This window comes from Rhinoderma darwinii, chromosome 11 (assembly GCF_050947455.1).
Source record: "Rhinoderma darwinii isolate aRhiDar2 chromosome 11, aRhiDar2.hap1, whole genome shotgun sequence".
NCBI lineage: Eukaryota > Metazoa > Chordata > Amphibia > Anura > Rhinodermatidae > Rhinoderma > Rhinoderma darwinii.
In genome coordinates this window covers 80,218,497-80,239,868 of record NC_134697.1, presented here as the reverse complement: position 1 = coordinate 80,239,868, position 21,372 = coordinate 80,218,497, and the positions used below count along the sequence as shown (strand labels likewise).

Here is a 21,372-nt window from a genome sequence, read left to right as displayed (position 1 = left end):
TTAGAACAGGAAACCCCCTTTAATATAAACTGCATTAGATAATCCGATGTCTGTTTTTAGAGAACAAGGGACGGCTGCAGCTCCGTCCTGGTGATGCGGAGTACAGGCGTCCTAGAAGAGTGAGCTCAGAGGAAAGGCGGCCTCCTCTATGCAGATGAGCTGCACGCACTGGCCAATCAGAGTCGGGTGTGGGCGGGGCAGCCAAGTCATAGCGGATTGCAGAGAATAAGGGAAAAGTTTAGCAGAGAAGTTTGCAGCGATGCCCTTACTGAGCCCTCGGCCAAATCCCTATAGGAAGGAAAGATAGGGGGGCAGGAAGAAGGGAAGGAGAGGAGGAAGAGCAGCTCTGTGCTTAGCAGGAGGGGGCCGGAGGCTGCGGGGCATCTCTCTTGTAACTGAGGGGCAAGATGAGCCTGTTGTCCGCTATAGACACAACTACTTCAGTATACCAGCCTGCCCAGCTCCTCAATTGGGTCTACTTATCCCTGCAAGACACGCACCAACCAAGTGCCTTTGATGCCTTCAGACCAGAGTCCAGTTCTGCCTCCCATCATGACCTCAACAGCTACTCCAAGAGCCCCTCAGAGCTGAACTCCTCCATCCACTCCAGCTATCTCAACAGCTTCCTGCAGCTCCAAAGGACTGAGGTGTGTCCCTCACTTCCCAAACCCCCTCTCCCTTCTGTCTGTCGCTGCACTCTCTTCTGTCTCTCTGTCGCTGCACTCTCTTCTGTCTCTCTGTCGCTGCACTCTCTTCTGTCTCTCTGTCGCTGCACTCTCTTCTGTCTCTCTGTCGCTGCACTCTCTTCTGTCTGTCGCTGCACTCCCTTCTGTCTGTCGCTGCACTCTCTTCTGTCTCTCTGTCGCTGCACTCTTCTGTCTCTCTGTCGCTGCACTCTCTTCTGTCTCTCTGTCGCTGCACTCCCTTCTGTCTGTCGCTGCACTCCCTTCTGTCTGTCGCTGCACTCTCTTCGGTCTGCCTGTCGCTGCACTCTCTTCGGTCTGCCTGTCGCTGCACTCTCTTCGGTCTACCTGTCGCTGCACTCTCTTCGGTCTGCCTGTCGCTGCACTCTCTTCGGTCTGCCTGTCCCTGCACTCTCTTCGGTCTGCCTGTCCCTGCACTCTCTTCGATCTGCCTGTCCCTGCACTCTCTTCGATCTGCCTGTCCCTGCACTCTCTTCGGTCTGCCTGTCCCTTCACTCTTTTCTGTCTGCCTGTCCCTGCACTTTCTTCGGTCTGTCACCTACCCGATCTGTTTTCGTGTCTTTCAGCAATGTTTATCCATCATGACCTGATTTCTAATTATTTGCTACTCTTTGTCTTTTGATTTTCTTACATCACAAGTTTTGTTGGTTAGTTTTAACCCCATAAACACAGACACTTCTTATTGTGAACTTGATTGTGATGAAATGCTATAAAATCTATAAATCACTGATCTGCCTACTAAATATCCACTTTCCAAACTCCTGTCACCTATTCTGGCACAGCCACCAATGCAATGTCTTCATGTTCCTTTGGTCAAAATTTTTTATTTTAATACACAAACTATTTAAAAAGAAAAAATCTATATTTTCTGCCTCGCCTAGCAAGTTTTATTTTAGGGCATCTGGCATTGCTCTGTGCAGAAAATTCCTTTATTTGCTTTAGATCTTGGAGTCCAGGGAAGTGTAAGGATAATACTGTTGACCGTGCCATTAACCCAGTGAGGGCCAAAAGCCTCCAACAAACCATTGCCCTGACAGCTGCGGCAGACAAATGGTCACACATTCCCCTGTGAGTGATCCCAGACTAATATCTATCCAGACACTGGAACAAAAAAATGACCCCAAAAATTCCATTAATTGTATCCAAGTAAAAGTATGTTCAAAAACTCTGCCTGGAAACATCAGCTCCGGTTTATTTAAGTGGTTTTGCACCACACGCGTTTTTTTGCCGCGATTTGTGACGCGTTGTTTTGGCGCGTTTTTTTTTTTTTTTCAGCCTTTTTTTTTTTAGCTATCTCTTCAACAGAAAGGAGTAAGCGAAAAATCACGGCAAAAAAACGCATTTATTTCCGTCTCCCATTGATTTTCAATGGGGTTTTTGAGGCAGAAAACGCCTCATGATAGGGCATGTCGCTTCTTTTTACCGCGAGATGGTTTTTCCGCTCGCGGAAAAAAAACGCCTCCGCCTCCCATTGAAATAAATGGGAGGCATTTTTGGCACGTTTTATGACGCGATTTCCGCATAAAAAAAGTGTCAAAAAACTCTGTCTGAACTGGCCCGAGAAATCTTCCAAGCCGCAGCTGTACCTCTCGGGGCAGACAGTTCTCATCTGCTGAGAAATCTATCAATTATGGTTACAGGATAAGGGTATGTGCACACACACTAATTACATCCGTAATTGACGGACGTATTTCGGCCGCAAGTACCGGACCGAACACAGTGCAGGGAGCCGGGCTCCTAGCATCATACTTATGTACGATGCTAGGAGTCCCTGCCTCACTGCAGGACAACTGTCCCGTACTGTAATCATGTACTGTACTGTAAACAACTGTCCCGTACTGTAATCAGAGAGGCAGGGACTCCTAGCATCGTACATAACTATGATGCTAGGAGCCCGGCTCCCTGCACTGTGTTCGGTCCGGTACTTGCGGCCGAAATACGTCCGTCAATTACGGACGTAATTAGTGTGTGTGCACATACCCTAAGATAGATTTACCAAATAGGATCTTCGGGATTGTCACATATGGCTACACAATAAAGTTATTTTTATTTGAATCGTATATAGAGGCTTTTATATTATTACAATATTAGTTCCGTATTTTATCAGTAAGGTAAAAAACCCAAACACTGTACCCCTGAGAAACCCATGCACACAACCGGATTTTATCCCTCCCGTAAATACGGGTCCTTTGTCACATGTATTTATGGACCCGTAAAAATAGGTGGGTTGGAAATGTTACAATCAAGTCCGAACCCGGGAAGGTACCCGTGGCCAATAGAAGTCTAGTAATTACGGGCGTTTTTACGGTCGTGTGCATGGCGCCTTACATAGTATATGGGATGTTCATCCAGTTTAAGGCTTCAGGCCTTCACATGAGCAGTAAGAACCACGCGAGTAATACTATCCAGTGCAGGCTGTCCGCACATGCTGGGAGTTGTAGTTTATCCATAGTTAGGAGACCTTTGATCTAGTATATTAGAAATGAAGCCTATTTCACTAACTTATTATATCAATTCATGTTTGTCATTTCATTTTTTTTAACCTTCGCCTCTCCAGATGTTTTTAAACTACAGCTCCCAGCGTTTCCTTCTGCTGATGCGATATCTGTCCATACGATGATACTTACTGGATTTGTTTGTAACTAGTGTTTGGAAACCTAAGGCCAGGATCACATCCGCACTTTTGATGACGTTTTTTTGTGGAGTGGACAGAAAAGAAAGAAGATGCATCAGTCTTTTCTTTATACCTTTCCTCCCTTTTTAGATTTACTATTGACATTGGCTAAAAAAAAAAAACAGAATCAAAAAGTGCATCAAATCTGTGTGAGATCCTGGCCTAAGAGCATCAATATAAATATAAAAGCCTCTTGTACGTTAATTCGATGGCATTTATTAATTCTACCATAAACAATCCCGGCAAAATGCTGAATTCTGCATCCTGGAAATCATATCTGCTCCAACCTATATGCAGCCCGGTATTGTCGTTTTTGCTTTTATACTTCCAATACAACACTGTGTGAGGCCCCATTCACATCGCGCTTGTGCTATCCGCCGAGCGTATAAGTTTTTTAAAGAAAATGTGGACAATTGAAAACGTGTACAATCGTGTACCATGTCTGTTTTTTTTATAGCGTGTACGTTTAGCGTATACTTATACGTTTTCTATACGTTTTTTTTACCTTTAAAAAAAAAACCACATACTTTTTTTAAAGTGAACACTGATAGAACAGAACAAAGAAACAAAAAATAAATTAAAAAAACGGATAGATTTACTGTATGTAAATAGATACAAACGTACAGCATTACGTTTGCATACGTCGTCCATTAAGATCAATGCTAAAAAAAGTTACGTCGCGTATACCTTTTTTTTTTTTTAGTGCACAATGGTGTAGCAGACTACGCGTTTCAGTACTTTTGGAAAAACAGTATCCCAATGTAAACCATGACAAACATAGACCAAAACGAATATTATTTTGCTCTACGTTTGACCCGTCTGTGTACGCGCCGAGCTATAAGTTTCAATACTTTTTTTTAGTGTTTAAAAACATATACGCTCGGCGGATAGCACAAACGCGATGTGAATGGGGCCTAATACTGAAGCTTACATGCACCCGCACATAGATGCTTATACTGTCGTCCGCATACAAATAATGGTTGCTATACATGAACCAGCCAATAGAAATTCAGGGTTAATTTGGGGTCTTTGTCTATAATCAATAGCCGGGCAGCACCCACTGCATTTGGAGCTGAATTTAATGAAAATCGACCTAAACAACAGTGAATAGGGCATACGCATTGATAACTCCTCTTTAACACGACTCATGATGCTGTCAGAATACAAATGGCCCTTAACAGTTAAACTATTCAGTATTCCTGTGTGGTGGGGAGTGCGCGGAGCTGCCCCTAACGATACCGAGGGGGGATGGTTGGCATTTTGTGCTAGGGGACTTTTGTACATGGTTTAATGTGGCCTGAACGAAAAACTCATTCCTCCCACTTTAACGCCTTCCATACGTGAGGTGTTGAGGTGACTTGCGCAGCTGACTCTTGCTAGCAGGTATTTGTCAAGCTGTGTAAATGATAATGGACTCATGAAGTGTCAGGCGATGTTCACACGCTAAACTAAAAACGGATGTAAAATATGGAGCGGTTTTCAATGGAAAACAGCCTCGGGTTTTCAGCCGTTGCATCAGGCGTTTTTTAATGCGTTTTTTTACAGATGTTTTTGGATCCGTTTTTCTATTGCTGCAATGAAAAACCGCTCCGAAAACGGCTCAATAAGTGACATGCTTCTTTCTAAGGGGTGTTTTTTTAAAACGGGAGAGTAAAGAAACGCCCCGTCTGAACGAAACGCTGTTTTTCCCATTGAATTAAATAGGCAAATGTTTGTAGGCGTTCAGCTATTGTTTGAGGCGTATTTGGAGGCGTTTACATCCCGAAATACGCCTGAAAACACAGCGTGTGAACATACCTTAAAGGGTAAATAAACGTTTGATAAATTTCTGACATGTCAGAAGTTTGGATTGGTGGGGGTCCGAGCACTCGTGTGAGCGCTCAGCCGCTTCATTTCTGTTCGGCTTCCTCCGGAAAGCCGATGTACTGGTGTACGGGCTCATAGACTTTCTATTGAGCTCGTACTATGATACATTGATTTCAGGAAAAGGCCAAACAGAAACAAAGTGATTGAGCGCTCACACGATCGCTTCGTTCGACCGATTTGGTGGGGGTCTCAGTTCTCGGACCACCACCAATCCAAACTCCTGACATGTCACTATGACATGTCAGCAGTTTGTCGAATGTTTAGTTACCCTTTAACATCTAGAAGTGTTTTTCCAATGTGAACTGAATACGATAACAGGATAAGGCTACATTCACATGAGCGTGAAAGATTTACGTGCGTAAAAAAAAAGCGTGTGCTTTTTCCACCCGTGTGCTTTGCGTATGGCATGTGTTTTTCACGCACTTGCTAGCACTTTTTTTTTCAGTGTAGTTGATGCGTAAAACACGGACGAGATTCACGCTCGTGTGAATGAGCCCTAAGAGTTCATCTGGTCTATGAAGGTATTTGGATGTGTAAAGGATTGTTGATTGTGTAAATAGTTCTTGATGACTCCTTGTATTTTATTAAATTAGAGAGTACGACTAGATTATCACAGTAATCCGTAATACGGGATGGTTCAGATGATAAGGATTAACGTAATTCTGTTTGGTTATCAGAGGGCTTGTTGACGTTCGTGCATTTTCTGGCTCCCGGGGGCAAATGGGGGGGACGGGACTGTATAATCGGAGACCACTCTCTTCATAGGAAGTTAGTTGGTAGATGAGCCTCTGGTTTTGTACATTGTGTTAAACGATCGTTGTGAACCGTTTCTCCAGGGGGTTCTGTAATGTATCGAAACGTTTGCTCCTTTACTAAGCAAGTCAGAGCTTTCTGAAACTGAGAGCTTCTAGCAGTAGGAAAGATCAGAATCTCTTCCGAATTTGGCCCCGTCCTTGGTGAAATTAATAAAAGCAATCGGTTAGGAGTTCGCAGTTTGCTCAACACGACCCAAATACACCATACACTGGTGATGGTGGATCTACATGCTTAGTGGAAAGGTTGCTGTCAGATGCCTAGAAGCAAAGTGCTTAGAAATGTATCGCTGGTGCCTAACTTTTTGGACTAATTTCTATTTATGACTGTGAAAGTTCTTGTTGCCAGCCACTAAAGAAGTCACATTGGCTCCTGGAGTGTATGGAGCATACTTACGGGAAGGTGTCCGTGCCGTATGAAGGCTCCGCAAAAGGTAGGACATGTCCTTTTTTTGTTTTTTGCTTTTTACGGACCGTACTCCCATACTTTATATGGGAGCGCGGACCGCAAATGCGGGTGGCTGTCGCCGGCCATGCCCGTAATTACGGACTCTGATTACGGGCCCGATCGTGTGCATGGGGCCTGAGAGTTTTCAACAATTCATATTCCTGATTCCATGTCCGTCCTTCAACCATTTGGCTTAATGGCAGAGCCATGTTTAGGGGGCTGTACAACAGCACACCGAGTCCCTGTGACTCCATACTACTGTTGAATCGACTTTGTCTTTTGCCGTATAGTGCTACGTCGGCTGCCATATGTCCAGGATATTTTCCTCTACAACCAATGTTTCTAGGAGAGAATGCCACCATTTATCCTCCAATGGTGCATGCCATGATTTTTTTCTATGAAATCCTGTATGTATGTGTCATACGAAAGTACAGTAGGGCCTTATAGACGCTTAATTACGGAGGTTGTATGGTACTGTAATAAGGCAATGTTCACGAGACCCCTCTCAATATTGAAATACTATTGGTATGAGACAACGGCCGCTAACATTTTGGGAATATTTTTATCTGTGTAAATTCATCCATCACTGAGTTCTCAGGCCTTCTCGCTGTGTATGGGGTTTGGACAATGACAGACGCCCAGCCGACTGTGTTAAATTAAGAGGTGACCTAGTATAGGCAAAAATAGAAACGGATTAATAACCGATTGCGTTGCAAGCTTTAAAAATACTCTAGGCTTTGGATGGGGAGTGTTTGTGTAATACAGTGTAGCCTTCATTACTCACATTCCAGCTATGTAAACTTATTTCAGCATGTTACTGGATTACTGATTTATTTTCCATGATAGTTTTGGTATCCTTTTGGGAGATTTTAATTCCATCCTAATTTTATTATATTTTTTAAATAAAATGAAGCGTTTGTACAGTATGTACATTCTGAACAAAAATCCCATTCCGATCTGACAGCAATTGTTTGAAAGAGATAAGGCTTTACTAACTCAATGAGAAAAATGTTTCCAAGCCACCCCTTTTTTAGTTAGAAGCTGGCTCGATGATTAGCTTATCATCTCGTGTCCGGCTTCTCTAACCTCAGGCGACCAGTGATCACCAGTGTCTGACCACTTATTTCCCCTACAGCAACCGAAATGAAGCATTGTATGATGCCAACTATAGGATTCGCCACTCTAAGGGTATGTTCACACAGGGCAGACCTGCTGTGTATAAGTACGCAGCGTATCCGCCCTGGACTCCGCAAAGAATTTCGGCTGAAAAACCGCACCAAATTGTGGTGCAGTTTTTCTGGCGGAATGTCCGCTGCGGAAAATAGCAGGTTAAAAAAAAAAAGCTTATACTTACCCGTAGTCATCACGACGCGTTCCTCTGATGTCCTGCAGCCCGGCCTACTGGAATGATGTTTCATCCCATGTGACCTCTGCAGGCTGTGGCTGGATGGATTTTAAGGCCTGTAGTTTGAAATATTTTTTAATAAAATTAGTTTTTTACTTTTTAGATTATTTTTTTTCTGGTAATAATATAGTGCTACCCTAAAATATACTTTTTATTTGTGATCGCCATTGTCTACCATAAACTTGATATATTACATGTCTATTTTAGGGTAATTGGGTCAGGGCTAACGTTATGACAATGATTGGCAGTTGGATCTTTTTTTGCGGGGAGATTTCGTTTAATTTTCATTGACTTTATTTCTGGTTTTTTTTAAACTTTTTTTTATTGTTATATCCTGTTCCTTAAAGGTTAGAGCAGACCTTTGGGGACTTTATTTTTTTTAATTAAATTTTTTTTACATTATACTTTTACACTAATAACTGGATGCACCGCCTCCTATTACTGGCATCCTGGCAAACATGTGACCAGCCATTGAGCGCTAGGTACGTGACTACAAAGAAAACATAAGTGGTGAAACCGCTTCTGTCCAGGGTCCCCGGCAGTCACCCGACATTCAGCTATTTAGGCAGCAAACCTAAACCCGCGCCGTATATAGACAGTAGGCGGTCCTCAACTGGTTAATAGGTGTGTCCCAACATTTTTGTCCATATAGTGAATTCTTTAAGCCAAAACCAGGAATGGAACCTAAACAAGAAATATATAAGGAGAGCCTTAAAGTGTCTCCTCTCCTGGAAACAATTCTGGTTTTGTCTTAAAAAATGCATGCAAAATCTGCATCACATCTGCACGGTGTTTACAAGGCCAAAGACCGAATAAGGCGGCCGGGTTCCCATGTAGCGGAAACGCAACGGAATTCTGTGCGGAAATTCTGCAGCATTTACAGTAGCAGCAAAGTGGATGAGATTTATAGAAATCTCATGCACACGCTACAGAAAAAATCTGCAGCGAAAACGTTTGTAAATTGACCTGCCGTGCAGATTGTCCATTTGTGTTGCGTATTCGGTGCTCTTCAGTTGCAGGCTTTCCTCATTGAATTCAGTGGAAATGTAAAACCTGCAACAAATAGCCACGTTTTGCGACTTTCGTGGCAGAAATGCTGCGATTCTGCCGAAAAATATCTATGAAAAAAAAACAAAAAAAAACTTTATTTGATTTCAAATTAACAAAAAGAGCTTCTACCTTCACTGGCCATTCTCCTAGCAACGCGTTGCACTGTTCTGAGTTCAGTCGGGCCCCCTGGGATTATGTTTCATCTGATGTGACTACTGCATCCAATCACAGGCTGCAGCGGTTACATGAGGTGATGTCACACTCGGAACAGACACATGAGTCGCCATGACAACGGCCAAGAATAACTATACGTTTTCTTTTTGTTTTGTTTTTTTTTCTAACCCTGCTTTCCGCAACGAAGATTCCATCCGAAAAACGGCACCATAATTTAGTGCGGTTTTTCGGGCGGAATTCCTAGTGGGTTCTTGGTCAGACAACACTTACTGAGGCTGGGTTCACACGACCATGTTACGTCCGTAATGGACGGACGTATTTCGGCCGGAAGTCCCGGACCGAACTCAGCGCAGGGAGCCGGGCTCCTAGAATCATAGTTATGTACGATGCTAGGAGTCCCTGCCTCTCCGTGGAACTACTGCCCCGTACTGAAAACATGTTTACAGTACAGGACAGTTGTCCTGCAGAGAGGCAGGGACTCCTAGCATCGTACATAACTATGATGCTAGGAGCCCGGCTCCCCGCACTGAGTTCGGTCCGGGACTTCCGGCCGAAATACGTCCGTCCATTACGGACGTTAATGTGCTCGTGTGAACCCAGCCTTAGAGTGAAAAACAGGCCTTTGAAAAGTAACTTTTGTTGTCAATTTAAAAAAAAAAAAAATAACAGTTCTTATTCTACCAGCAATGATCGTAGGTAAGGGTAGGAAATAATCATTTATTTTTTTTCTTGCCACCTCTTCAAAGCCAGTTGTCCAATTCTTGGGGTGACAATGCGGTTACATATAACCATGCATTCCAGGCCAATGAATATATTCTTTCCATATCCTCTCATATTCTGCCATTTATGAATCATCTAAAAAGGGCCCAATCAATCTTACCCTAAGGCCTTATTTACACGACCGTGTTCGGTCCGTAATATACGGACCGCATGTCGGCCGCATTTCCCGGGCCGAACATAGATCAGGGAGTCAGGCTCCTAGCATCTTAGTTCTGGATGACACTAGGTGTCCCGGCATCCCCGCGGGAATACTCTACCGTACGGTGGTGTGAATAAGGCCGAATACATCCAACAATCTTCCACATTTTCAATTCAACTACAATATATGTAGCTTCACCTGGAGACATAGGAAATAAATCTTCAAACACTAACAGTAAGGCCCCATGCACACGAACGTGCTTTTGCGGCCGAAATTCCCTTGAAAATCCACGGGAGAATTGCGGCCCCATTCATTCCTAATGGGCCATGCACATGACCGTGGTTTTCACGGTCTGTGCATGGCCCAGGAGCCCAGACCGCAAAAAGAACGGGCAAGTCTTATTACGGCCGTGTTCTGTGGTCCAGGCTCATAGAAAATAATGGCCGCGGCCATGTGCACGGCTAGCGATTTGCGGGCGGCTCGCGGCTGTTACTCCGTGGCTGGCCGACCCGAACATCACGGCCGTGCACATGGCTACGGTCGTGTGAATGAGGCCTAAATCTCCAGCTAGCGTTAAGTGTTGAAATCCCATTGACCTACATGCAACTTCAAACTATTGCAAAAAAAAACAACAACATGGAAGACAATGAAAAACGTGATGTGATATATATATATATATATATATATATATATAGGATATTGCTGTATATTAATATATCTAGCTGCAACTGCCAGGGCTGCCGAGAGTTCGGATTTCCAACAACTACTCTGCTATCATACTTCAGATGGTTTTACAGTTATGGGATAATCAAGGACATCTCCAAAAATAAAAGGGTCTTTACATGCCACATGGCTTAACAGGGCATCCCTTTCTTGGAATGTTGTGAGTGGGTCCCTTTTAAATGGATATTTTGATAGGGGGCTTATGATATGTGGATCATACATTCTTAAGGGTCACATCATTAGGATCGAACGGACAAAGCGACAAAAGTGCAGTCATCTCTCAGTTGTCATCAAGGGATATAAAAATATTTTTTAGCGTCAATTGATTTAATTGGAGAAGTGTCTGCATGTTCATGGTCGGCTCTGATTTAACCATTTGAAAATCCATTTAACTCACACCTAGAGGATAATTATTGGGATATGCCACTCGACACATTTTCAGACCAGCGTAATACAGGCACATTTTTGCACCTGTATTACGGCCACATATTCTGTTTGGACCACGTATCTAATGACCCAAACCTCATCATAGGGATCTTTGATGCTGTTAGTTTGGGCCATTAAACCAGCGGTTGGGCTGGGATTTGCGGCCATATTATGCTAGTGTGAATGACAATAGACCCTCCTTTGGATCTTGGGAAAGATGGCTATAATTCTACACGCTGCAAACATTTTCCGCTTTGGATTTCGCCATAAATCTATAGGCAAATGTGCACGAGTTGCATGCAGATTTTGCCACAGATTTCACCCTATGCACATGGAAAACAATTCCACTCACTGCACTGCAAAACGTAATCTTATTTTATTTTTTGTTATACTATGGTAATGCAACTAATTATATATAATTATAATATGTTTGGAGAAAAGCAGCACGAGGCATAAAGAATATTTCTGGGAGGTCGCTGATCAGGACTTCAATGACAGGCTAGTGTAGGTAACCAGTAGTACAAGAAGTCAAAGCACTCAAAAAATTTGTAAAGAATGGACAAACTTAAAATCACCAACGTTTCAGTCCCAAGGAGTGGAAGTGTCCATTCTCAATTCTTTACAATTCTTTAGAGTGCTGCGACTTCTTGTAATACTGTAATGGTACGGGGTGGAGAGACGACAGGTGTGCCCTAATCTACCCGCAACTCAGTCCCTGCCTACTTGCACGGCCCGTCCTAAATGACGGCGTACAACTGGGCGACGGTCCCTACACTCAGTAAGTGCAAAGACAGACAACACAAGACAAGGGCACACAGAAGCAAGGGGAGTAAGGGCAGTTGCGCACGGAAAACCGTGAGCAACAGGCAGTGGTGAACGAACTAAATCAAACCAGGAGAGTACGTAGTAGCAAAACAGAGCAGGAGAATAGTCCGGCAAGCCAGGGTCAAAAAGTTACAGCAGTCAAACAGAGGAATAGCAGAGCCAGGAAAACAAGTGAATCACAGGCAAAGAACATGCTGCAAGTGAGGGTATAAATAGACCAAGGGCGGGAGCTAGAACCGTCAGGCCAGGCTGTGATAGGTTCTCCCTCTCCTGAGCCTGCAAGCCTGAGTGGTAACCGATCGCGTCACTCTAGCAGACCTTAGAGCTGATGAAGGCTGATTAACCCCGGGCGTCGACACAGAACCTGTGTCAGGCAAACCCTTTACAAATACTGTATCATTTAATATACATGCAAGACCTTTTTAAAAAATAATTATTATGTTCCAAGTTTCTAAAAGCAGTGTATTCCATTAGTCATCTATATTTTTCATCTTGTCATGTACAAAATTGAGCCTCTAGCCAGTTCTGTTAATCCTTTAGGATTATAGTTATTTTATGAATTGCTGAAGTGCCGTGACAGTATATGGTGACCTCACTTCCAATGTTTATCGGTATCAGGCCATTTTTTTCTAAAGTTGTATATAGATCTAGAGCAGTGTTTTTCACCTCCTGTTACAGATGTCACTCAATGCAAACTGAAAATTCAATAAGACTGATGGAAGCGGGTTCTACAGAATCCACGGAAAGGATTCTGAACCCTGAACATCCAGTTATTTAATTTTTTATAAAACCACATATAACAGGGTGTATGGCAACAGTACCCCACAGATAAAACCTAAGCTAATGTCCCCCCTCGAACTTTGATACCCAAAACCAAACAAATTACCAGATGTTTCCAAACTTTTTTAAGTTGAGAGCCACATTCAAATATTGACAGGCGATGTTGAGCTGCATATTAAAGGGGTTGTCTCACTACGACAATCCCTGACTATATGCCTTACTAGCACCTATGGATGTCATAAAGGGGTCTCCAGCTCAGGACCCTCCCCTGTGAGCCAGAACAAAAAGCCACTCTAAGGGTATGTTCACACGGCAGCGTCCGTAACGGCCGAAATTACGGGGCTGTTTCCAGGAGAAAACAGCCCCGTCATTTCAGCCGCAACGGCATGTGCAGGTGCTTGAACGCCGCGTCCATTAAGGACGTAACTGGAGCTGGTTTTCCATGGAGTCCATGGAAAACGGCTCCATTTACGTCTGAAGAAGTGACATGACACTTCTTTGGCGCGGGCATCTATTTACGCGCCATCTTTTGACAGCGACGCGTAAATATACGCCTCGTGTGAACAGACAAACGTCAGCCCATTGCTTTCAATGGGCAGATGTTTGCCAACGCTATCGAGGCGCATTTTCGGACATAAATCGAGGCATAAAACGCCCGAATTACGTCCGTAAATAAGCCGTGTGAACATACCCTAAGAGTGGCTCCCGCTCTGGTGGTCTAGGCACACCCACACATTACATGATCATCCATTCATGGGATCGTAGCTGCCAACCACAACCATAATAAAAACCTATATTGAAAAAAAAAAATGCAAGACCAGAGTTTGGATAAATAAGGCCGCTGTATTTATCATGGGTTACAAATTGACAAAGAAAAATAACCATAAAATAGTAATAATTATAATAATCAGTTTAAATCCGATCTCCCTGTTCCCGCCGATCCGGAGCCAGTCAATCCGAACACAAGGACAGCAGCTCTCGTCTGAAAGAAAATGTTTCGTAGCACAGCCGGGGAAAAAAAATCTAGAAAGGTGAGACCAACGGGGGGGGAGACGGACCATACTAAACCTTTAAATAATAGGGTGGCAGCATGATTCCATGCCCCCCACTAAGGGATAAAGGGGGTCTTTCCATTTGGATGTATAGTCAGACACAGCTACACCCGGCGATAACTGCAGATTTCCAGGGGGTAGAGAAGCAAAGGTTGTTTTTTCGGTGAGATAACTCTTTTAGGCTATGTTCACACGGGGTATTTTGCCGAGTTTTTTGACGCGGAAACCGCGTCGCAAAACTCGGCAAAAACGGCCCGAGAACGCCTCCCATTGATTTCAAAGGGAGGCGTCGGCGTCTTTTTCCCGCGAGCAGTAAAACTGCCTCGCGGGAAAAAGAAGCGACATGCCCTATCTTCGGGCACTTCCGCCTCTGACCTCCCATTGACTTCAATGGGAGGCAGGAGAAAGCGTATTTCTCGCTGTTTTATGCCCGCGGCGCTCAATGGCCGCGGGCGAAAAACGGCGCGATAATCGCCGCGAAAATCGGCGTGCAGGGAGAGGAATATCTGCCTCAAAGTTCCAAACGGAATTTTGAGGCAGATATTCCTCCCCCAAAATACTCTGTGTGAACATAGCCTAAAAGAAAGGAAAACCATATATCGAAGGTATGACTAAAGTCAAACCGTGCTGGTTGTAATGCTAAGTGACTGTTATATAATCTATAGCCAAGTGACCATGACATAGTTCTTGTCTGGTGTCAGCCCTCAGTGATATGATTTTAACGCTGGTGCCGTGATTCAATCCAGTAATGTTATGACATCCAAGGTGTCCCTGGTTCATCCGCAGATACCAGCAGCTGGATAGCTACAGTGCACAATCCTGTTTCTCTCCTAAGCCACTGGTTAGGGAACACAGATTTAAGGAAAGGACACACCTAGTAGGCCATGAACAGTCCAGGCATGGTCGCAATGCAGTCAAACACTGAGCCCACATGGGTTTTACTGCAAATTGGCGTGATATTTAAATGATTGTTAATGTCCGTACATTTTTGCAGGTCAAAAACAGTTTAGGCCTCGTTCATATTTGTGCCAGGGTCCGGTTCCGACGGAGCTTTTCATCGGAAAGGGACCCTGACTGACACAAACGGAAATCAAAGGTTTCCGTTTCCATCACTATTGATTTCAATGGTGACGGATCCAGTGCTAATGGTTTCCGTTTGTCTCCGTTGTGCATGGGTTCCGTAGTTTTGACGGAATCAATAATGTAATCTACTATGCTATTGATTCCGTCAAAATGACTGAACCCCTGATAGCTCCGTTGGAACGGGACCCTGGCGCAGATGTGAACGAAGCCTTAGCCTGCAAAAGAAACCATGCAGACATTTTAAACATTTCAAAAACCACGTTGGCTCGGTGATTGGCTGCGTCGTTTAACAGCTGCTACGTGTGTCCCTACCCATATATCATCCATTACATATATTTATAAGGGATTCCCTACCTCTTAGAAATAAAGCTCTTTAGTCATGAACTGTATTATAATATAAAACTCCTTTTCTACTGTGCGCCATTTTTCAGTTATTTGAATATTGCCAGCAATGTAATCAACAGAGGTCGCCATTCTGATTGCCATGGTTACATCTAGCGATATATATTTATCTCTGTTTATTTGTGTATATGCTATTTATACTTTTATTAGGAAAAATCATCTTTGTGATTGCTACACTTTACACAGGGCTGTCGTCCACACCTGGCGAACCCGGGCTAGTGTCAGGGCCCACTACCCTTCGGGGGCAGACTCGGCCGCCGCTGCTGACGCTGCTGTCATGGCTCCTCCAGGAGTGGAATCACCGGTCAGAGTGTTACCGACGCTCTTGCCGGGGATTCCGCTCCTAGAGGGAGGCCCTGTCTAGGAGCGGAATCCCCCCGTAGCACTGCCAACGCTCCTGGAGAAGCCCCTGACGTCACTGTCGATATATAAACAGTGACGTCAAGGGCTGAAGCAGAATCCCCGGCCAGAGTGTTGCCGACATCTAGTTTATGGGCGACACATGGCATCTGTCAAAGGCATTCATCCGTCATTCAGTAAAAAAAAAGGTATATGTTAATCGTATACTTACTTGTTTTTTTCTCTTACATTTTTTTAAAATGTTTAACAGTTCAGACCATACATCTTAGGACTCATCTGTATGTATATTTTAGAGATAGGACATGACCTGCAAGGGTTATTAGAACAAATATTCTCGTAGTTTGTCATAGTATCAAGAGAACCATTCTAGATTTTGATGGTATCCAGAAAATAATGTGATATTAAAAAGATTTAATGTCAGGAATGTTATTATCCCTTTTCATATAGTCCCATGACCTGATTCCTAACCAATCTGTAAAATGAATAATCCCCATGAGGCTCCTCTGAAAGTCTTCCAGACAAAGGCTGTGATGCCACGGAGGTGGGATCAGAGTCCTGTTTTGTGAAGCTAAGTTATATCTATTTAGTACACAGATCAAAAATTTGCTGGACAGCATTGGGAGAGAATAGGTGGTAAAGGGCACTGGGGAATACGGGGCATTAGATCCACTGGTCTCCGCACGTAAGAGTGGGCCGCCTCCTGTACCCAGTGTGGAATATATGTTTTTGAGAAATCTTGCTTTATTGGGCCATTTAATGCATGAAAATACTTGCCATTCCAAGTATGCAGTGTAATGCATTACTGAAGAGCTTTTGATTTCTCTATAGAGGACTGGGATAGGTAGTGTTTTAAACCAGAGATTTATCTTGATCGTGTGAACATACCCAAGTCACGAGATGGTGTATCAGACCCATTGCTTGAGGTATTTCCCCATTTGGCAGATAAAGTTGATTTGAACCCCATGATAGTTAATGGAAACAGGGTTCCATTTTAAAAAAAAAGGATCAAAGATATTACTTTGGTGAGTGGGTATAGATGATGTAACGCCCGCTGAACCTCTGGCACCCCCGTCTTACATTCGCCCGTAACTGCAGGACTGTGTCTATTCGCTGGTGTCTCCCTTGCTAGGGACGCCGGCACACTGTGCTCTGCTTTCTCTCTCCGGCTGTCCCATAGGTAGCGCACTCGCGCTTGTGCCATGTCTTAAAGGGCCAGCACACCCACCAGTAAAATTATCCCCAACCTATCCCTGAGCACACTGGCCCTTAAATGGAATCCTACCACTTTTCCCAGTGCCTGAGCAATGTTGTCTTCCCAGTGTCCTGCGAAGGGCGAAGGCTCCCTAGCTGTATCCAGTATCTGTGTCCGTGCCTAGTCAAGCGTCCAAGACGACTTCACTATCTGTGTCCAGTATCCAAGACGACTTCTCTGTTGAAGTCCAGTAATCCGGCACAAGCCTACTTCAGATAGTCCGGCACAAGCCGGCTACCCAGGTACTCTCGACCTAGTGTCTGTCATTGACTTTCCATTTGTCCAGCTATTACTCCGCTATGGTGGAGCAGCCCAGTGGGTCTACATACCCCACAGTCATGCCACATGAATATCAAAATGTTATCATCTGCCCTTCAATTACTCCTTTAAAACTGAGGTAAGCTCTTAAAAGCGCTGCAAGTAGTTCCATGCTCTCGCAATAATGAAGATTTGGGGCCTAAAATCCTCTTGGGGGAACATATAAGGCTCAGATCAAAGCAAGAAAGGACTCTCCTAATCTCATGTGTTTTAAGTATGTAAAAAAAAAAGAGTAGTACCAGGTCACTGTGTCATAGATCTTATGGAGATCAAGGAGCTCCGGAGCAAATCTTTCCTATTTGTCTCCTAAGAGTTGAGGTAGCGAATCAAATAAAGTTGGAAGTGGGTCCCACTAGAACATGGGTCTTATTCTTTTATGATAGGCTCATAAAAAAAACATCGGGGTCGAAGGCTTTAAGGGTTTTTATGGCCTCTACCACCTCCTTCTTCTCCTTGTTCGTGAACTCTATATGCAATTGCTATATATTAGGGAGTAACTCTGGAGTGTGAAGAGCTGAGTCAGCTGAGAGAATAAAGGGGTTGGGGATGAGTAAAGTTTTTAATATTCTGTATGAAATAAATTTAGAAATTATAGGGTATCCCGAGTAAGCTCCCCACTAGAGCGTCAGTGTTTAATTAGGGAAGTGAAAGTAACTTTCCTTGCCAACATAGTGCCAGGCTTATCACCCCAAGTGACTCCATCCAAGTTTTTTGTTTTTTTTACTTGTAGATTGAGAAGTCTTGCTTATGTCGCTGGGCAAGTGAAAGGAGGTTCTTTTTCTTATCTTAGATAAGGTAAAGTGGCCATTTATAACAGCAGGATTTTAGCTGTATTAAGGTCCTCTTACACAGCCCGTCCTGGGCCATGTAAATGAGCGCCGATAAAAGAGATCGCTCATTGATTGGCGCTCATTTGCTCTTCGTCCCCATACATTATCATGTTGGCAGCACGTCTTTCTGTTTACACCGGGAGATGTGCTGCCGACAGCGATAATATTTTACTTTTTAGAACGATACGATCAGCAGATGAACAAGCGTTCTATGAACGATCGTTGGCCCGATAATTGGCTCGTGTAGAAGGGCCTTTAGTATTTGTGGCCTAACCAGATAATGGATAAGGAAGAGTGATCAGTTGTATTATTACAAAAGTGATCCTCTAGGGCATGTCCGCGTTAAAGCAAAAATGTGAGCAAAAGAATTGAAAGGTCTAGAAGATCAGTGTCGAAACAGGAATTTTGCGAGGTTGTGTATTACTTTAGAGGAATTTATATGTATATTTTTTTGTTAATAAAAGAGCATAGTAGTTGGATGAATTGCAAGTTCCCAGTGTCTTCCTTATAATGCCATCGACGGGCTTTAGACTGTTCTCTATTCTCAGACTGTAGACTTTCGTGAACGGTGGTTTGGAGCTTTTAGACCGTAACAAAAAACCATTGGTAATCATTTCCTTTTTTCCATTAATAACAATATAATTGGGGGGGACAAACCCCATGACAAAGCAAAGCAAGCCAATGTAGGTAGAAATTTGCAGTTGGTGCCTTTTGGGGTTTTTTCCTATTGGATGTCTATAGAAGTTTTTAAAACAGTCAAACTAGCATATGCAGTTGCCTTATTGGTTTCAGATATCTATTGAAATATGTGTACCTCTGTAATAGGAAATTGCTGGTTAGAATCCAAGGTATTCTTTAAAGATAATGTGTGATCATAAAATGACCCCTCCTTTAAAGGCTATGGACAACTTTTCAGGGCATTTATTTAGTGTGTTTAATGTAACTTTTATAATTAGTCTTTATTAAAATGTCGTTTTATTTTTGGAGATATAGCTGTTCTGTATTTTCTATACAGAACAGCTGTATAGTTTGCTTTAATCTGAATCCGTCAGTCCTGCGGACCTGATAAGTTTAGTGTCGGCGGGTCCTCCATGTCTATGACACACAGGATTCACCTGTAATCTATCACATCTAAGTTATGAACTTAGATGTGATGGTTTACAGGTGGATCACGCAGCACCCACCGACACTGAACCTGTCCGGTCCGTGGGACTGACGGATTTATTGTATAGGGAACTATACAGCTGTTCTGTATAGAAAATACAGAACAGCTATATCTCCAAAAGTAAAACTATTTTTTAAAAAAAGAATAATTACAAAGTTACACTAAACACACTATTTATTATTAAAAAAAATGCCCTCAAAGGTGTTCATAGCCATTGAATCAAGTTTTTATGTTATACATATTTTCTAAGAGTTTGTGGTGATGTTCTTTTTCTGTAATTATCTTTAAAAAAAAAAACAATAATCGTAAAATCTTTTTACAGTGGCCACTGAGCCTCACAATAGACTGATAATTTCTATTACTTAGAGATCACGTCTAAACATCATCAAAGGCAGGATTACATTGATAGGTAACAGTTATACACTCCTTAACAATGAAATTGCAGCATCAAGAAAGAAAAGTTTTGGTATTGTGGAAATCACAGGAATGATGTGCAAATGATTAAAAAAAAATGGAAACAAAATATTCCAAACTTCTTGATTTATGGAGTACGAGCGCCACGTGCAGAAATACACGCACTTACATGCCTTGGCATGCTATCAATGAGGTTATTAATGGTTGTCTGAGAAATGTTCTGCTACGCTGAATGCACATCAAGATTGGCTGCTGGCTACAGTACATTATGCCACCCCATGCCATAATCCCTGGAGTAGGACCGATGTGACTTTCCCTTGTGATGGCCTCTTCATGGTGTTGCCCACGTGGTCTCCATACCAATCTCGGGCTATCATTGCGTCCGAGACAAAAGTGGGATGCATCGCTGTAGAGGATAGACCTCCATTGCCGTCTTGCTGTGTAGCATGGTAGCCTTTGAGAGCGGTGGCGTGTGGTCAATGGAACATCTGTACGTGTGGCTCGTAGCCGAATATTGTGCAAACGCCTTCTGATGGTTTGTGTTGACACTGGTTGCCGCCCTAGGCTTGGGATGTGACGTCTAATTTCACTTTCAGTGCAGAATAGATCACTAGTGCCATTCTTCCAATCAGACGATCCGTCTGTGCAGAGGTTTGTCTCCACTCACCTCTTGCTGTCATTCCCGTTCGTTGTTGTTTTCCTAACCTCCAGGAAACGCAATGTTAAACAGTGCTGACATCTTGGCCTAGGTGCGTAGCGATCTGCCGGAGTGATAAACCAAGGTCTCTCAGTTCAAGGATTCTGTCACTCTCAGTTTGCGATAACTGGCGTGGTAACGAACAGGAGGCATCGCACAATCATCCCACACCACTTGATACGATTTTTGAGGGTTTCATGTGGCTAAAACACTTTTCCTTCAGTCCGGCTTTTATGCCGGTCCAACAGGCCACAGATTGGAGCTCAGTGCTTGAAAATGTGATCATTTGCAGATCTTAGCGACACCTGCTACTTCCTCAACTTGCATAATTTTACGGCTTGCCCTTCTTGGTTTTTGAGGTACTAAATGTACAGTATCTAATAACTGCATGGATAGAAATGTAGTAATACATTATGGCATTTCTCCTATTCGTAGCTGGAATGCAAAAATAGAGAATAAAAAATGAAAAGTTTTTTTGGCTTCTGGGCCATTCCATCGGCATATAGATTTCTATACACATCAGTTTACAGCTTGCTGATAGAAACTCTGTAACCATCGGGGAGTTGAGATTTACCCTGCGTTTAATACTATTAAAGAAAACCTTTCACTTGCCCATACACAGCTCCGAGCTGCATGCACACGCTCTCCTCTCTCCAGCTTTTGCTGTGGCACTGTCAGTATCTGATTAAACAGTGTCACAGCGATGTTACCCGCCCCCTTGTCTAAACACGCCCCATTGACTGTCGGGTGCCAAATATAACAACACCGATAAATAACGGAGGAGGGTAGGAGAAAAATTTGAATTGCCCAAGGGTTTGTGCAGCCCTCCCCATTACATGCTGCATATGTATAGGCAGGTGAAAGGTTCTCTTTAAAGAGGCTCTGTCCCCACATTATAAGTGCTCTATCTTGTACATGATGTGATCGGCGCTGTAATGTAGATTACAGTAGTGTTTTTTTTATTTAGAAAAACTATAATTTTTGACGAAGTTA

At 43.3% G+C, this 21,372-nt stretch overlaps 1 protein-coding gene across 2 annotated transcripts in view; it reads left to right on the top strand.

Annotated features, from left to right (window-relative positions):
* Positions 1 to 255: 255 nt before the first annotated feature.
* ZCCHC24 (zinc finger CCHC-type containing 24) overlaps positions 256 to 21,372 on the top strand; it is a 145,585-nt gene continuing 124,468 nt past the window's right edge. For both annotated transcript variants that reach the window (XR_012851172.1, XM_075842833.1), the window contains exon 1: positions 256 to 647. Coding sequence is in view for 1 of the 2 variants with exons in the window: in XM_075842833.1 (XP_075698948.1) it covers positions 408 to 647 (240 nt within the window). In the remaining variant the exon portion in view is untranslated. The remainder of the gene's footprint in view (positions 648 to 21,372) is intronic.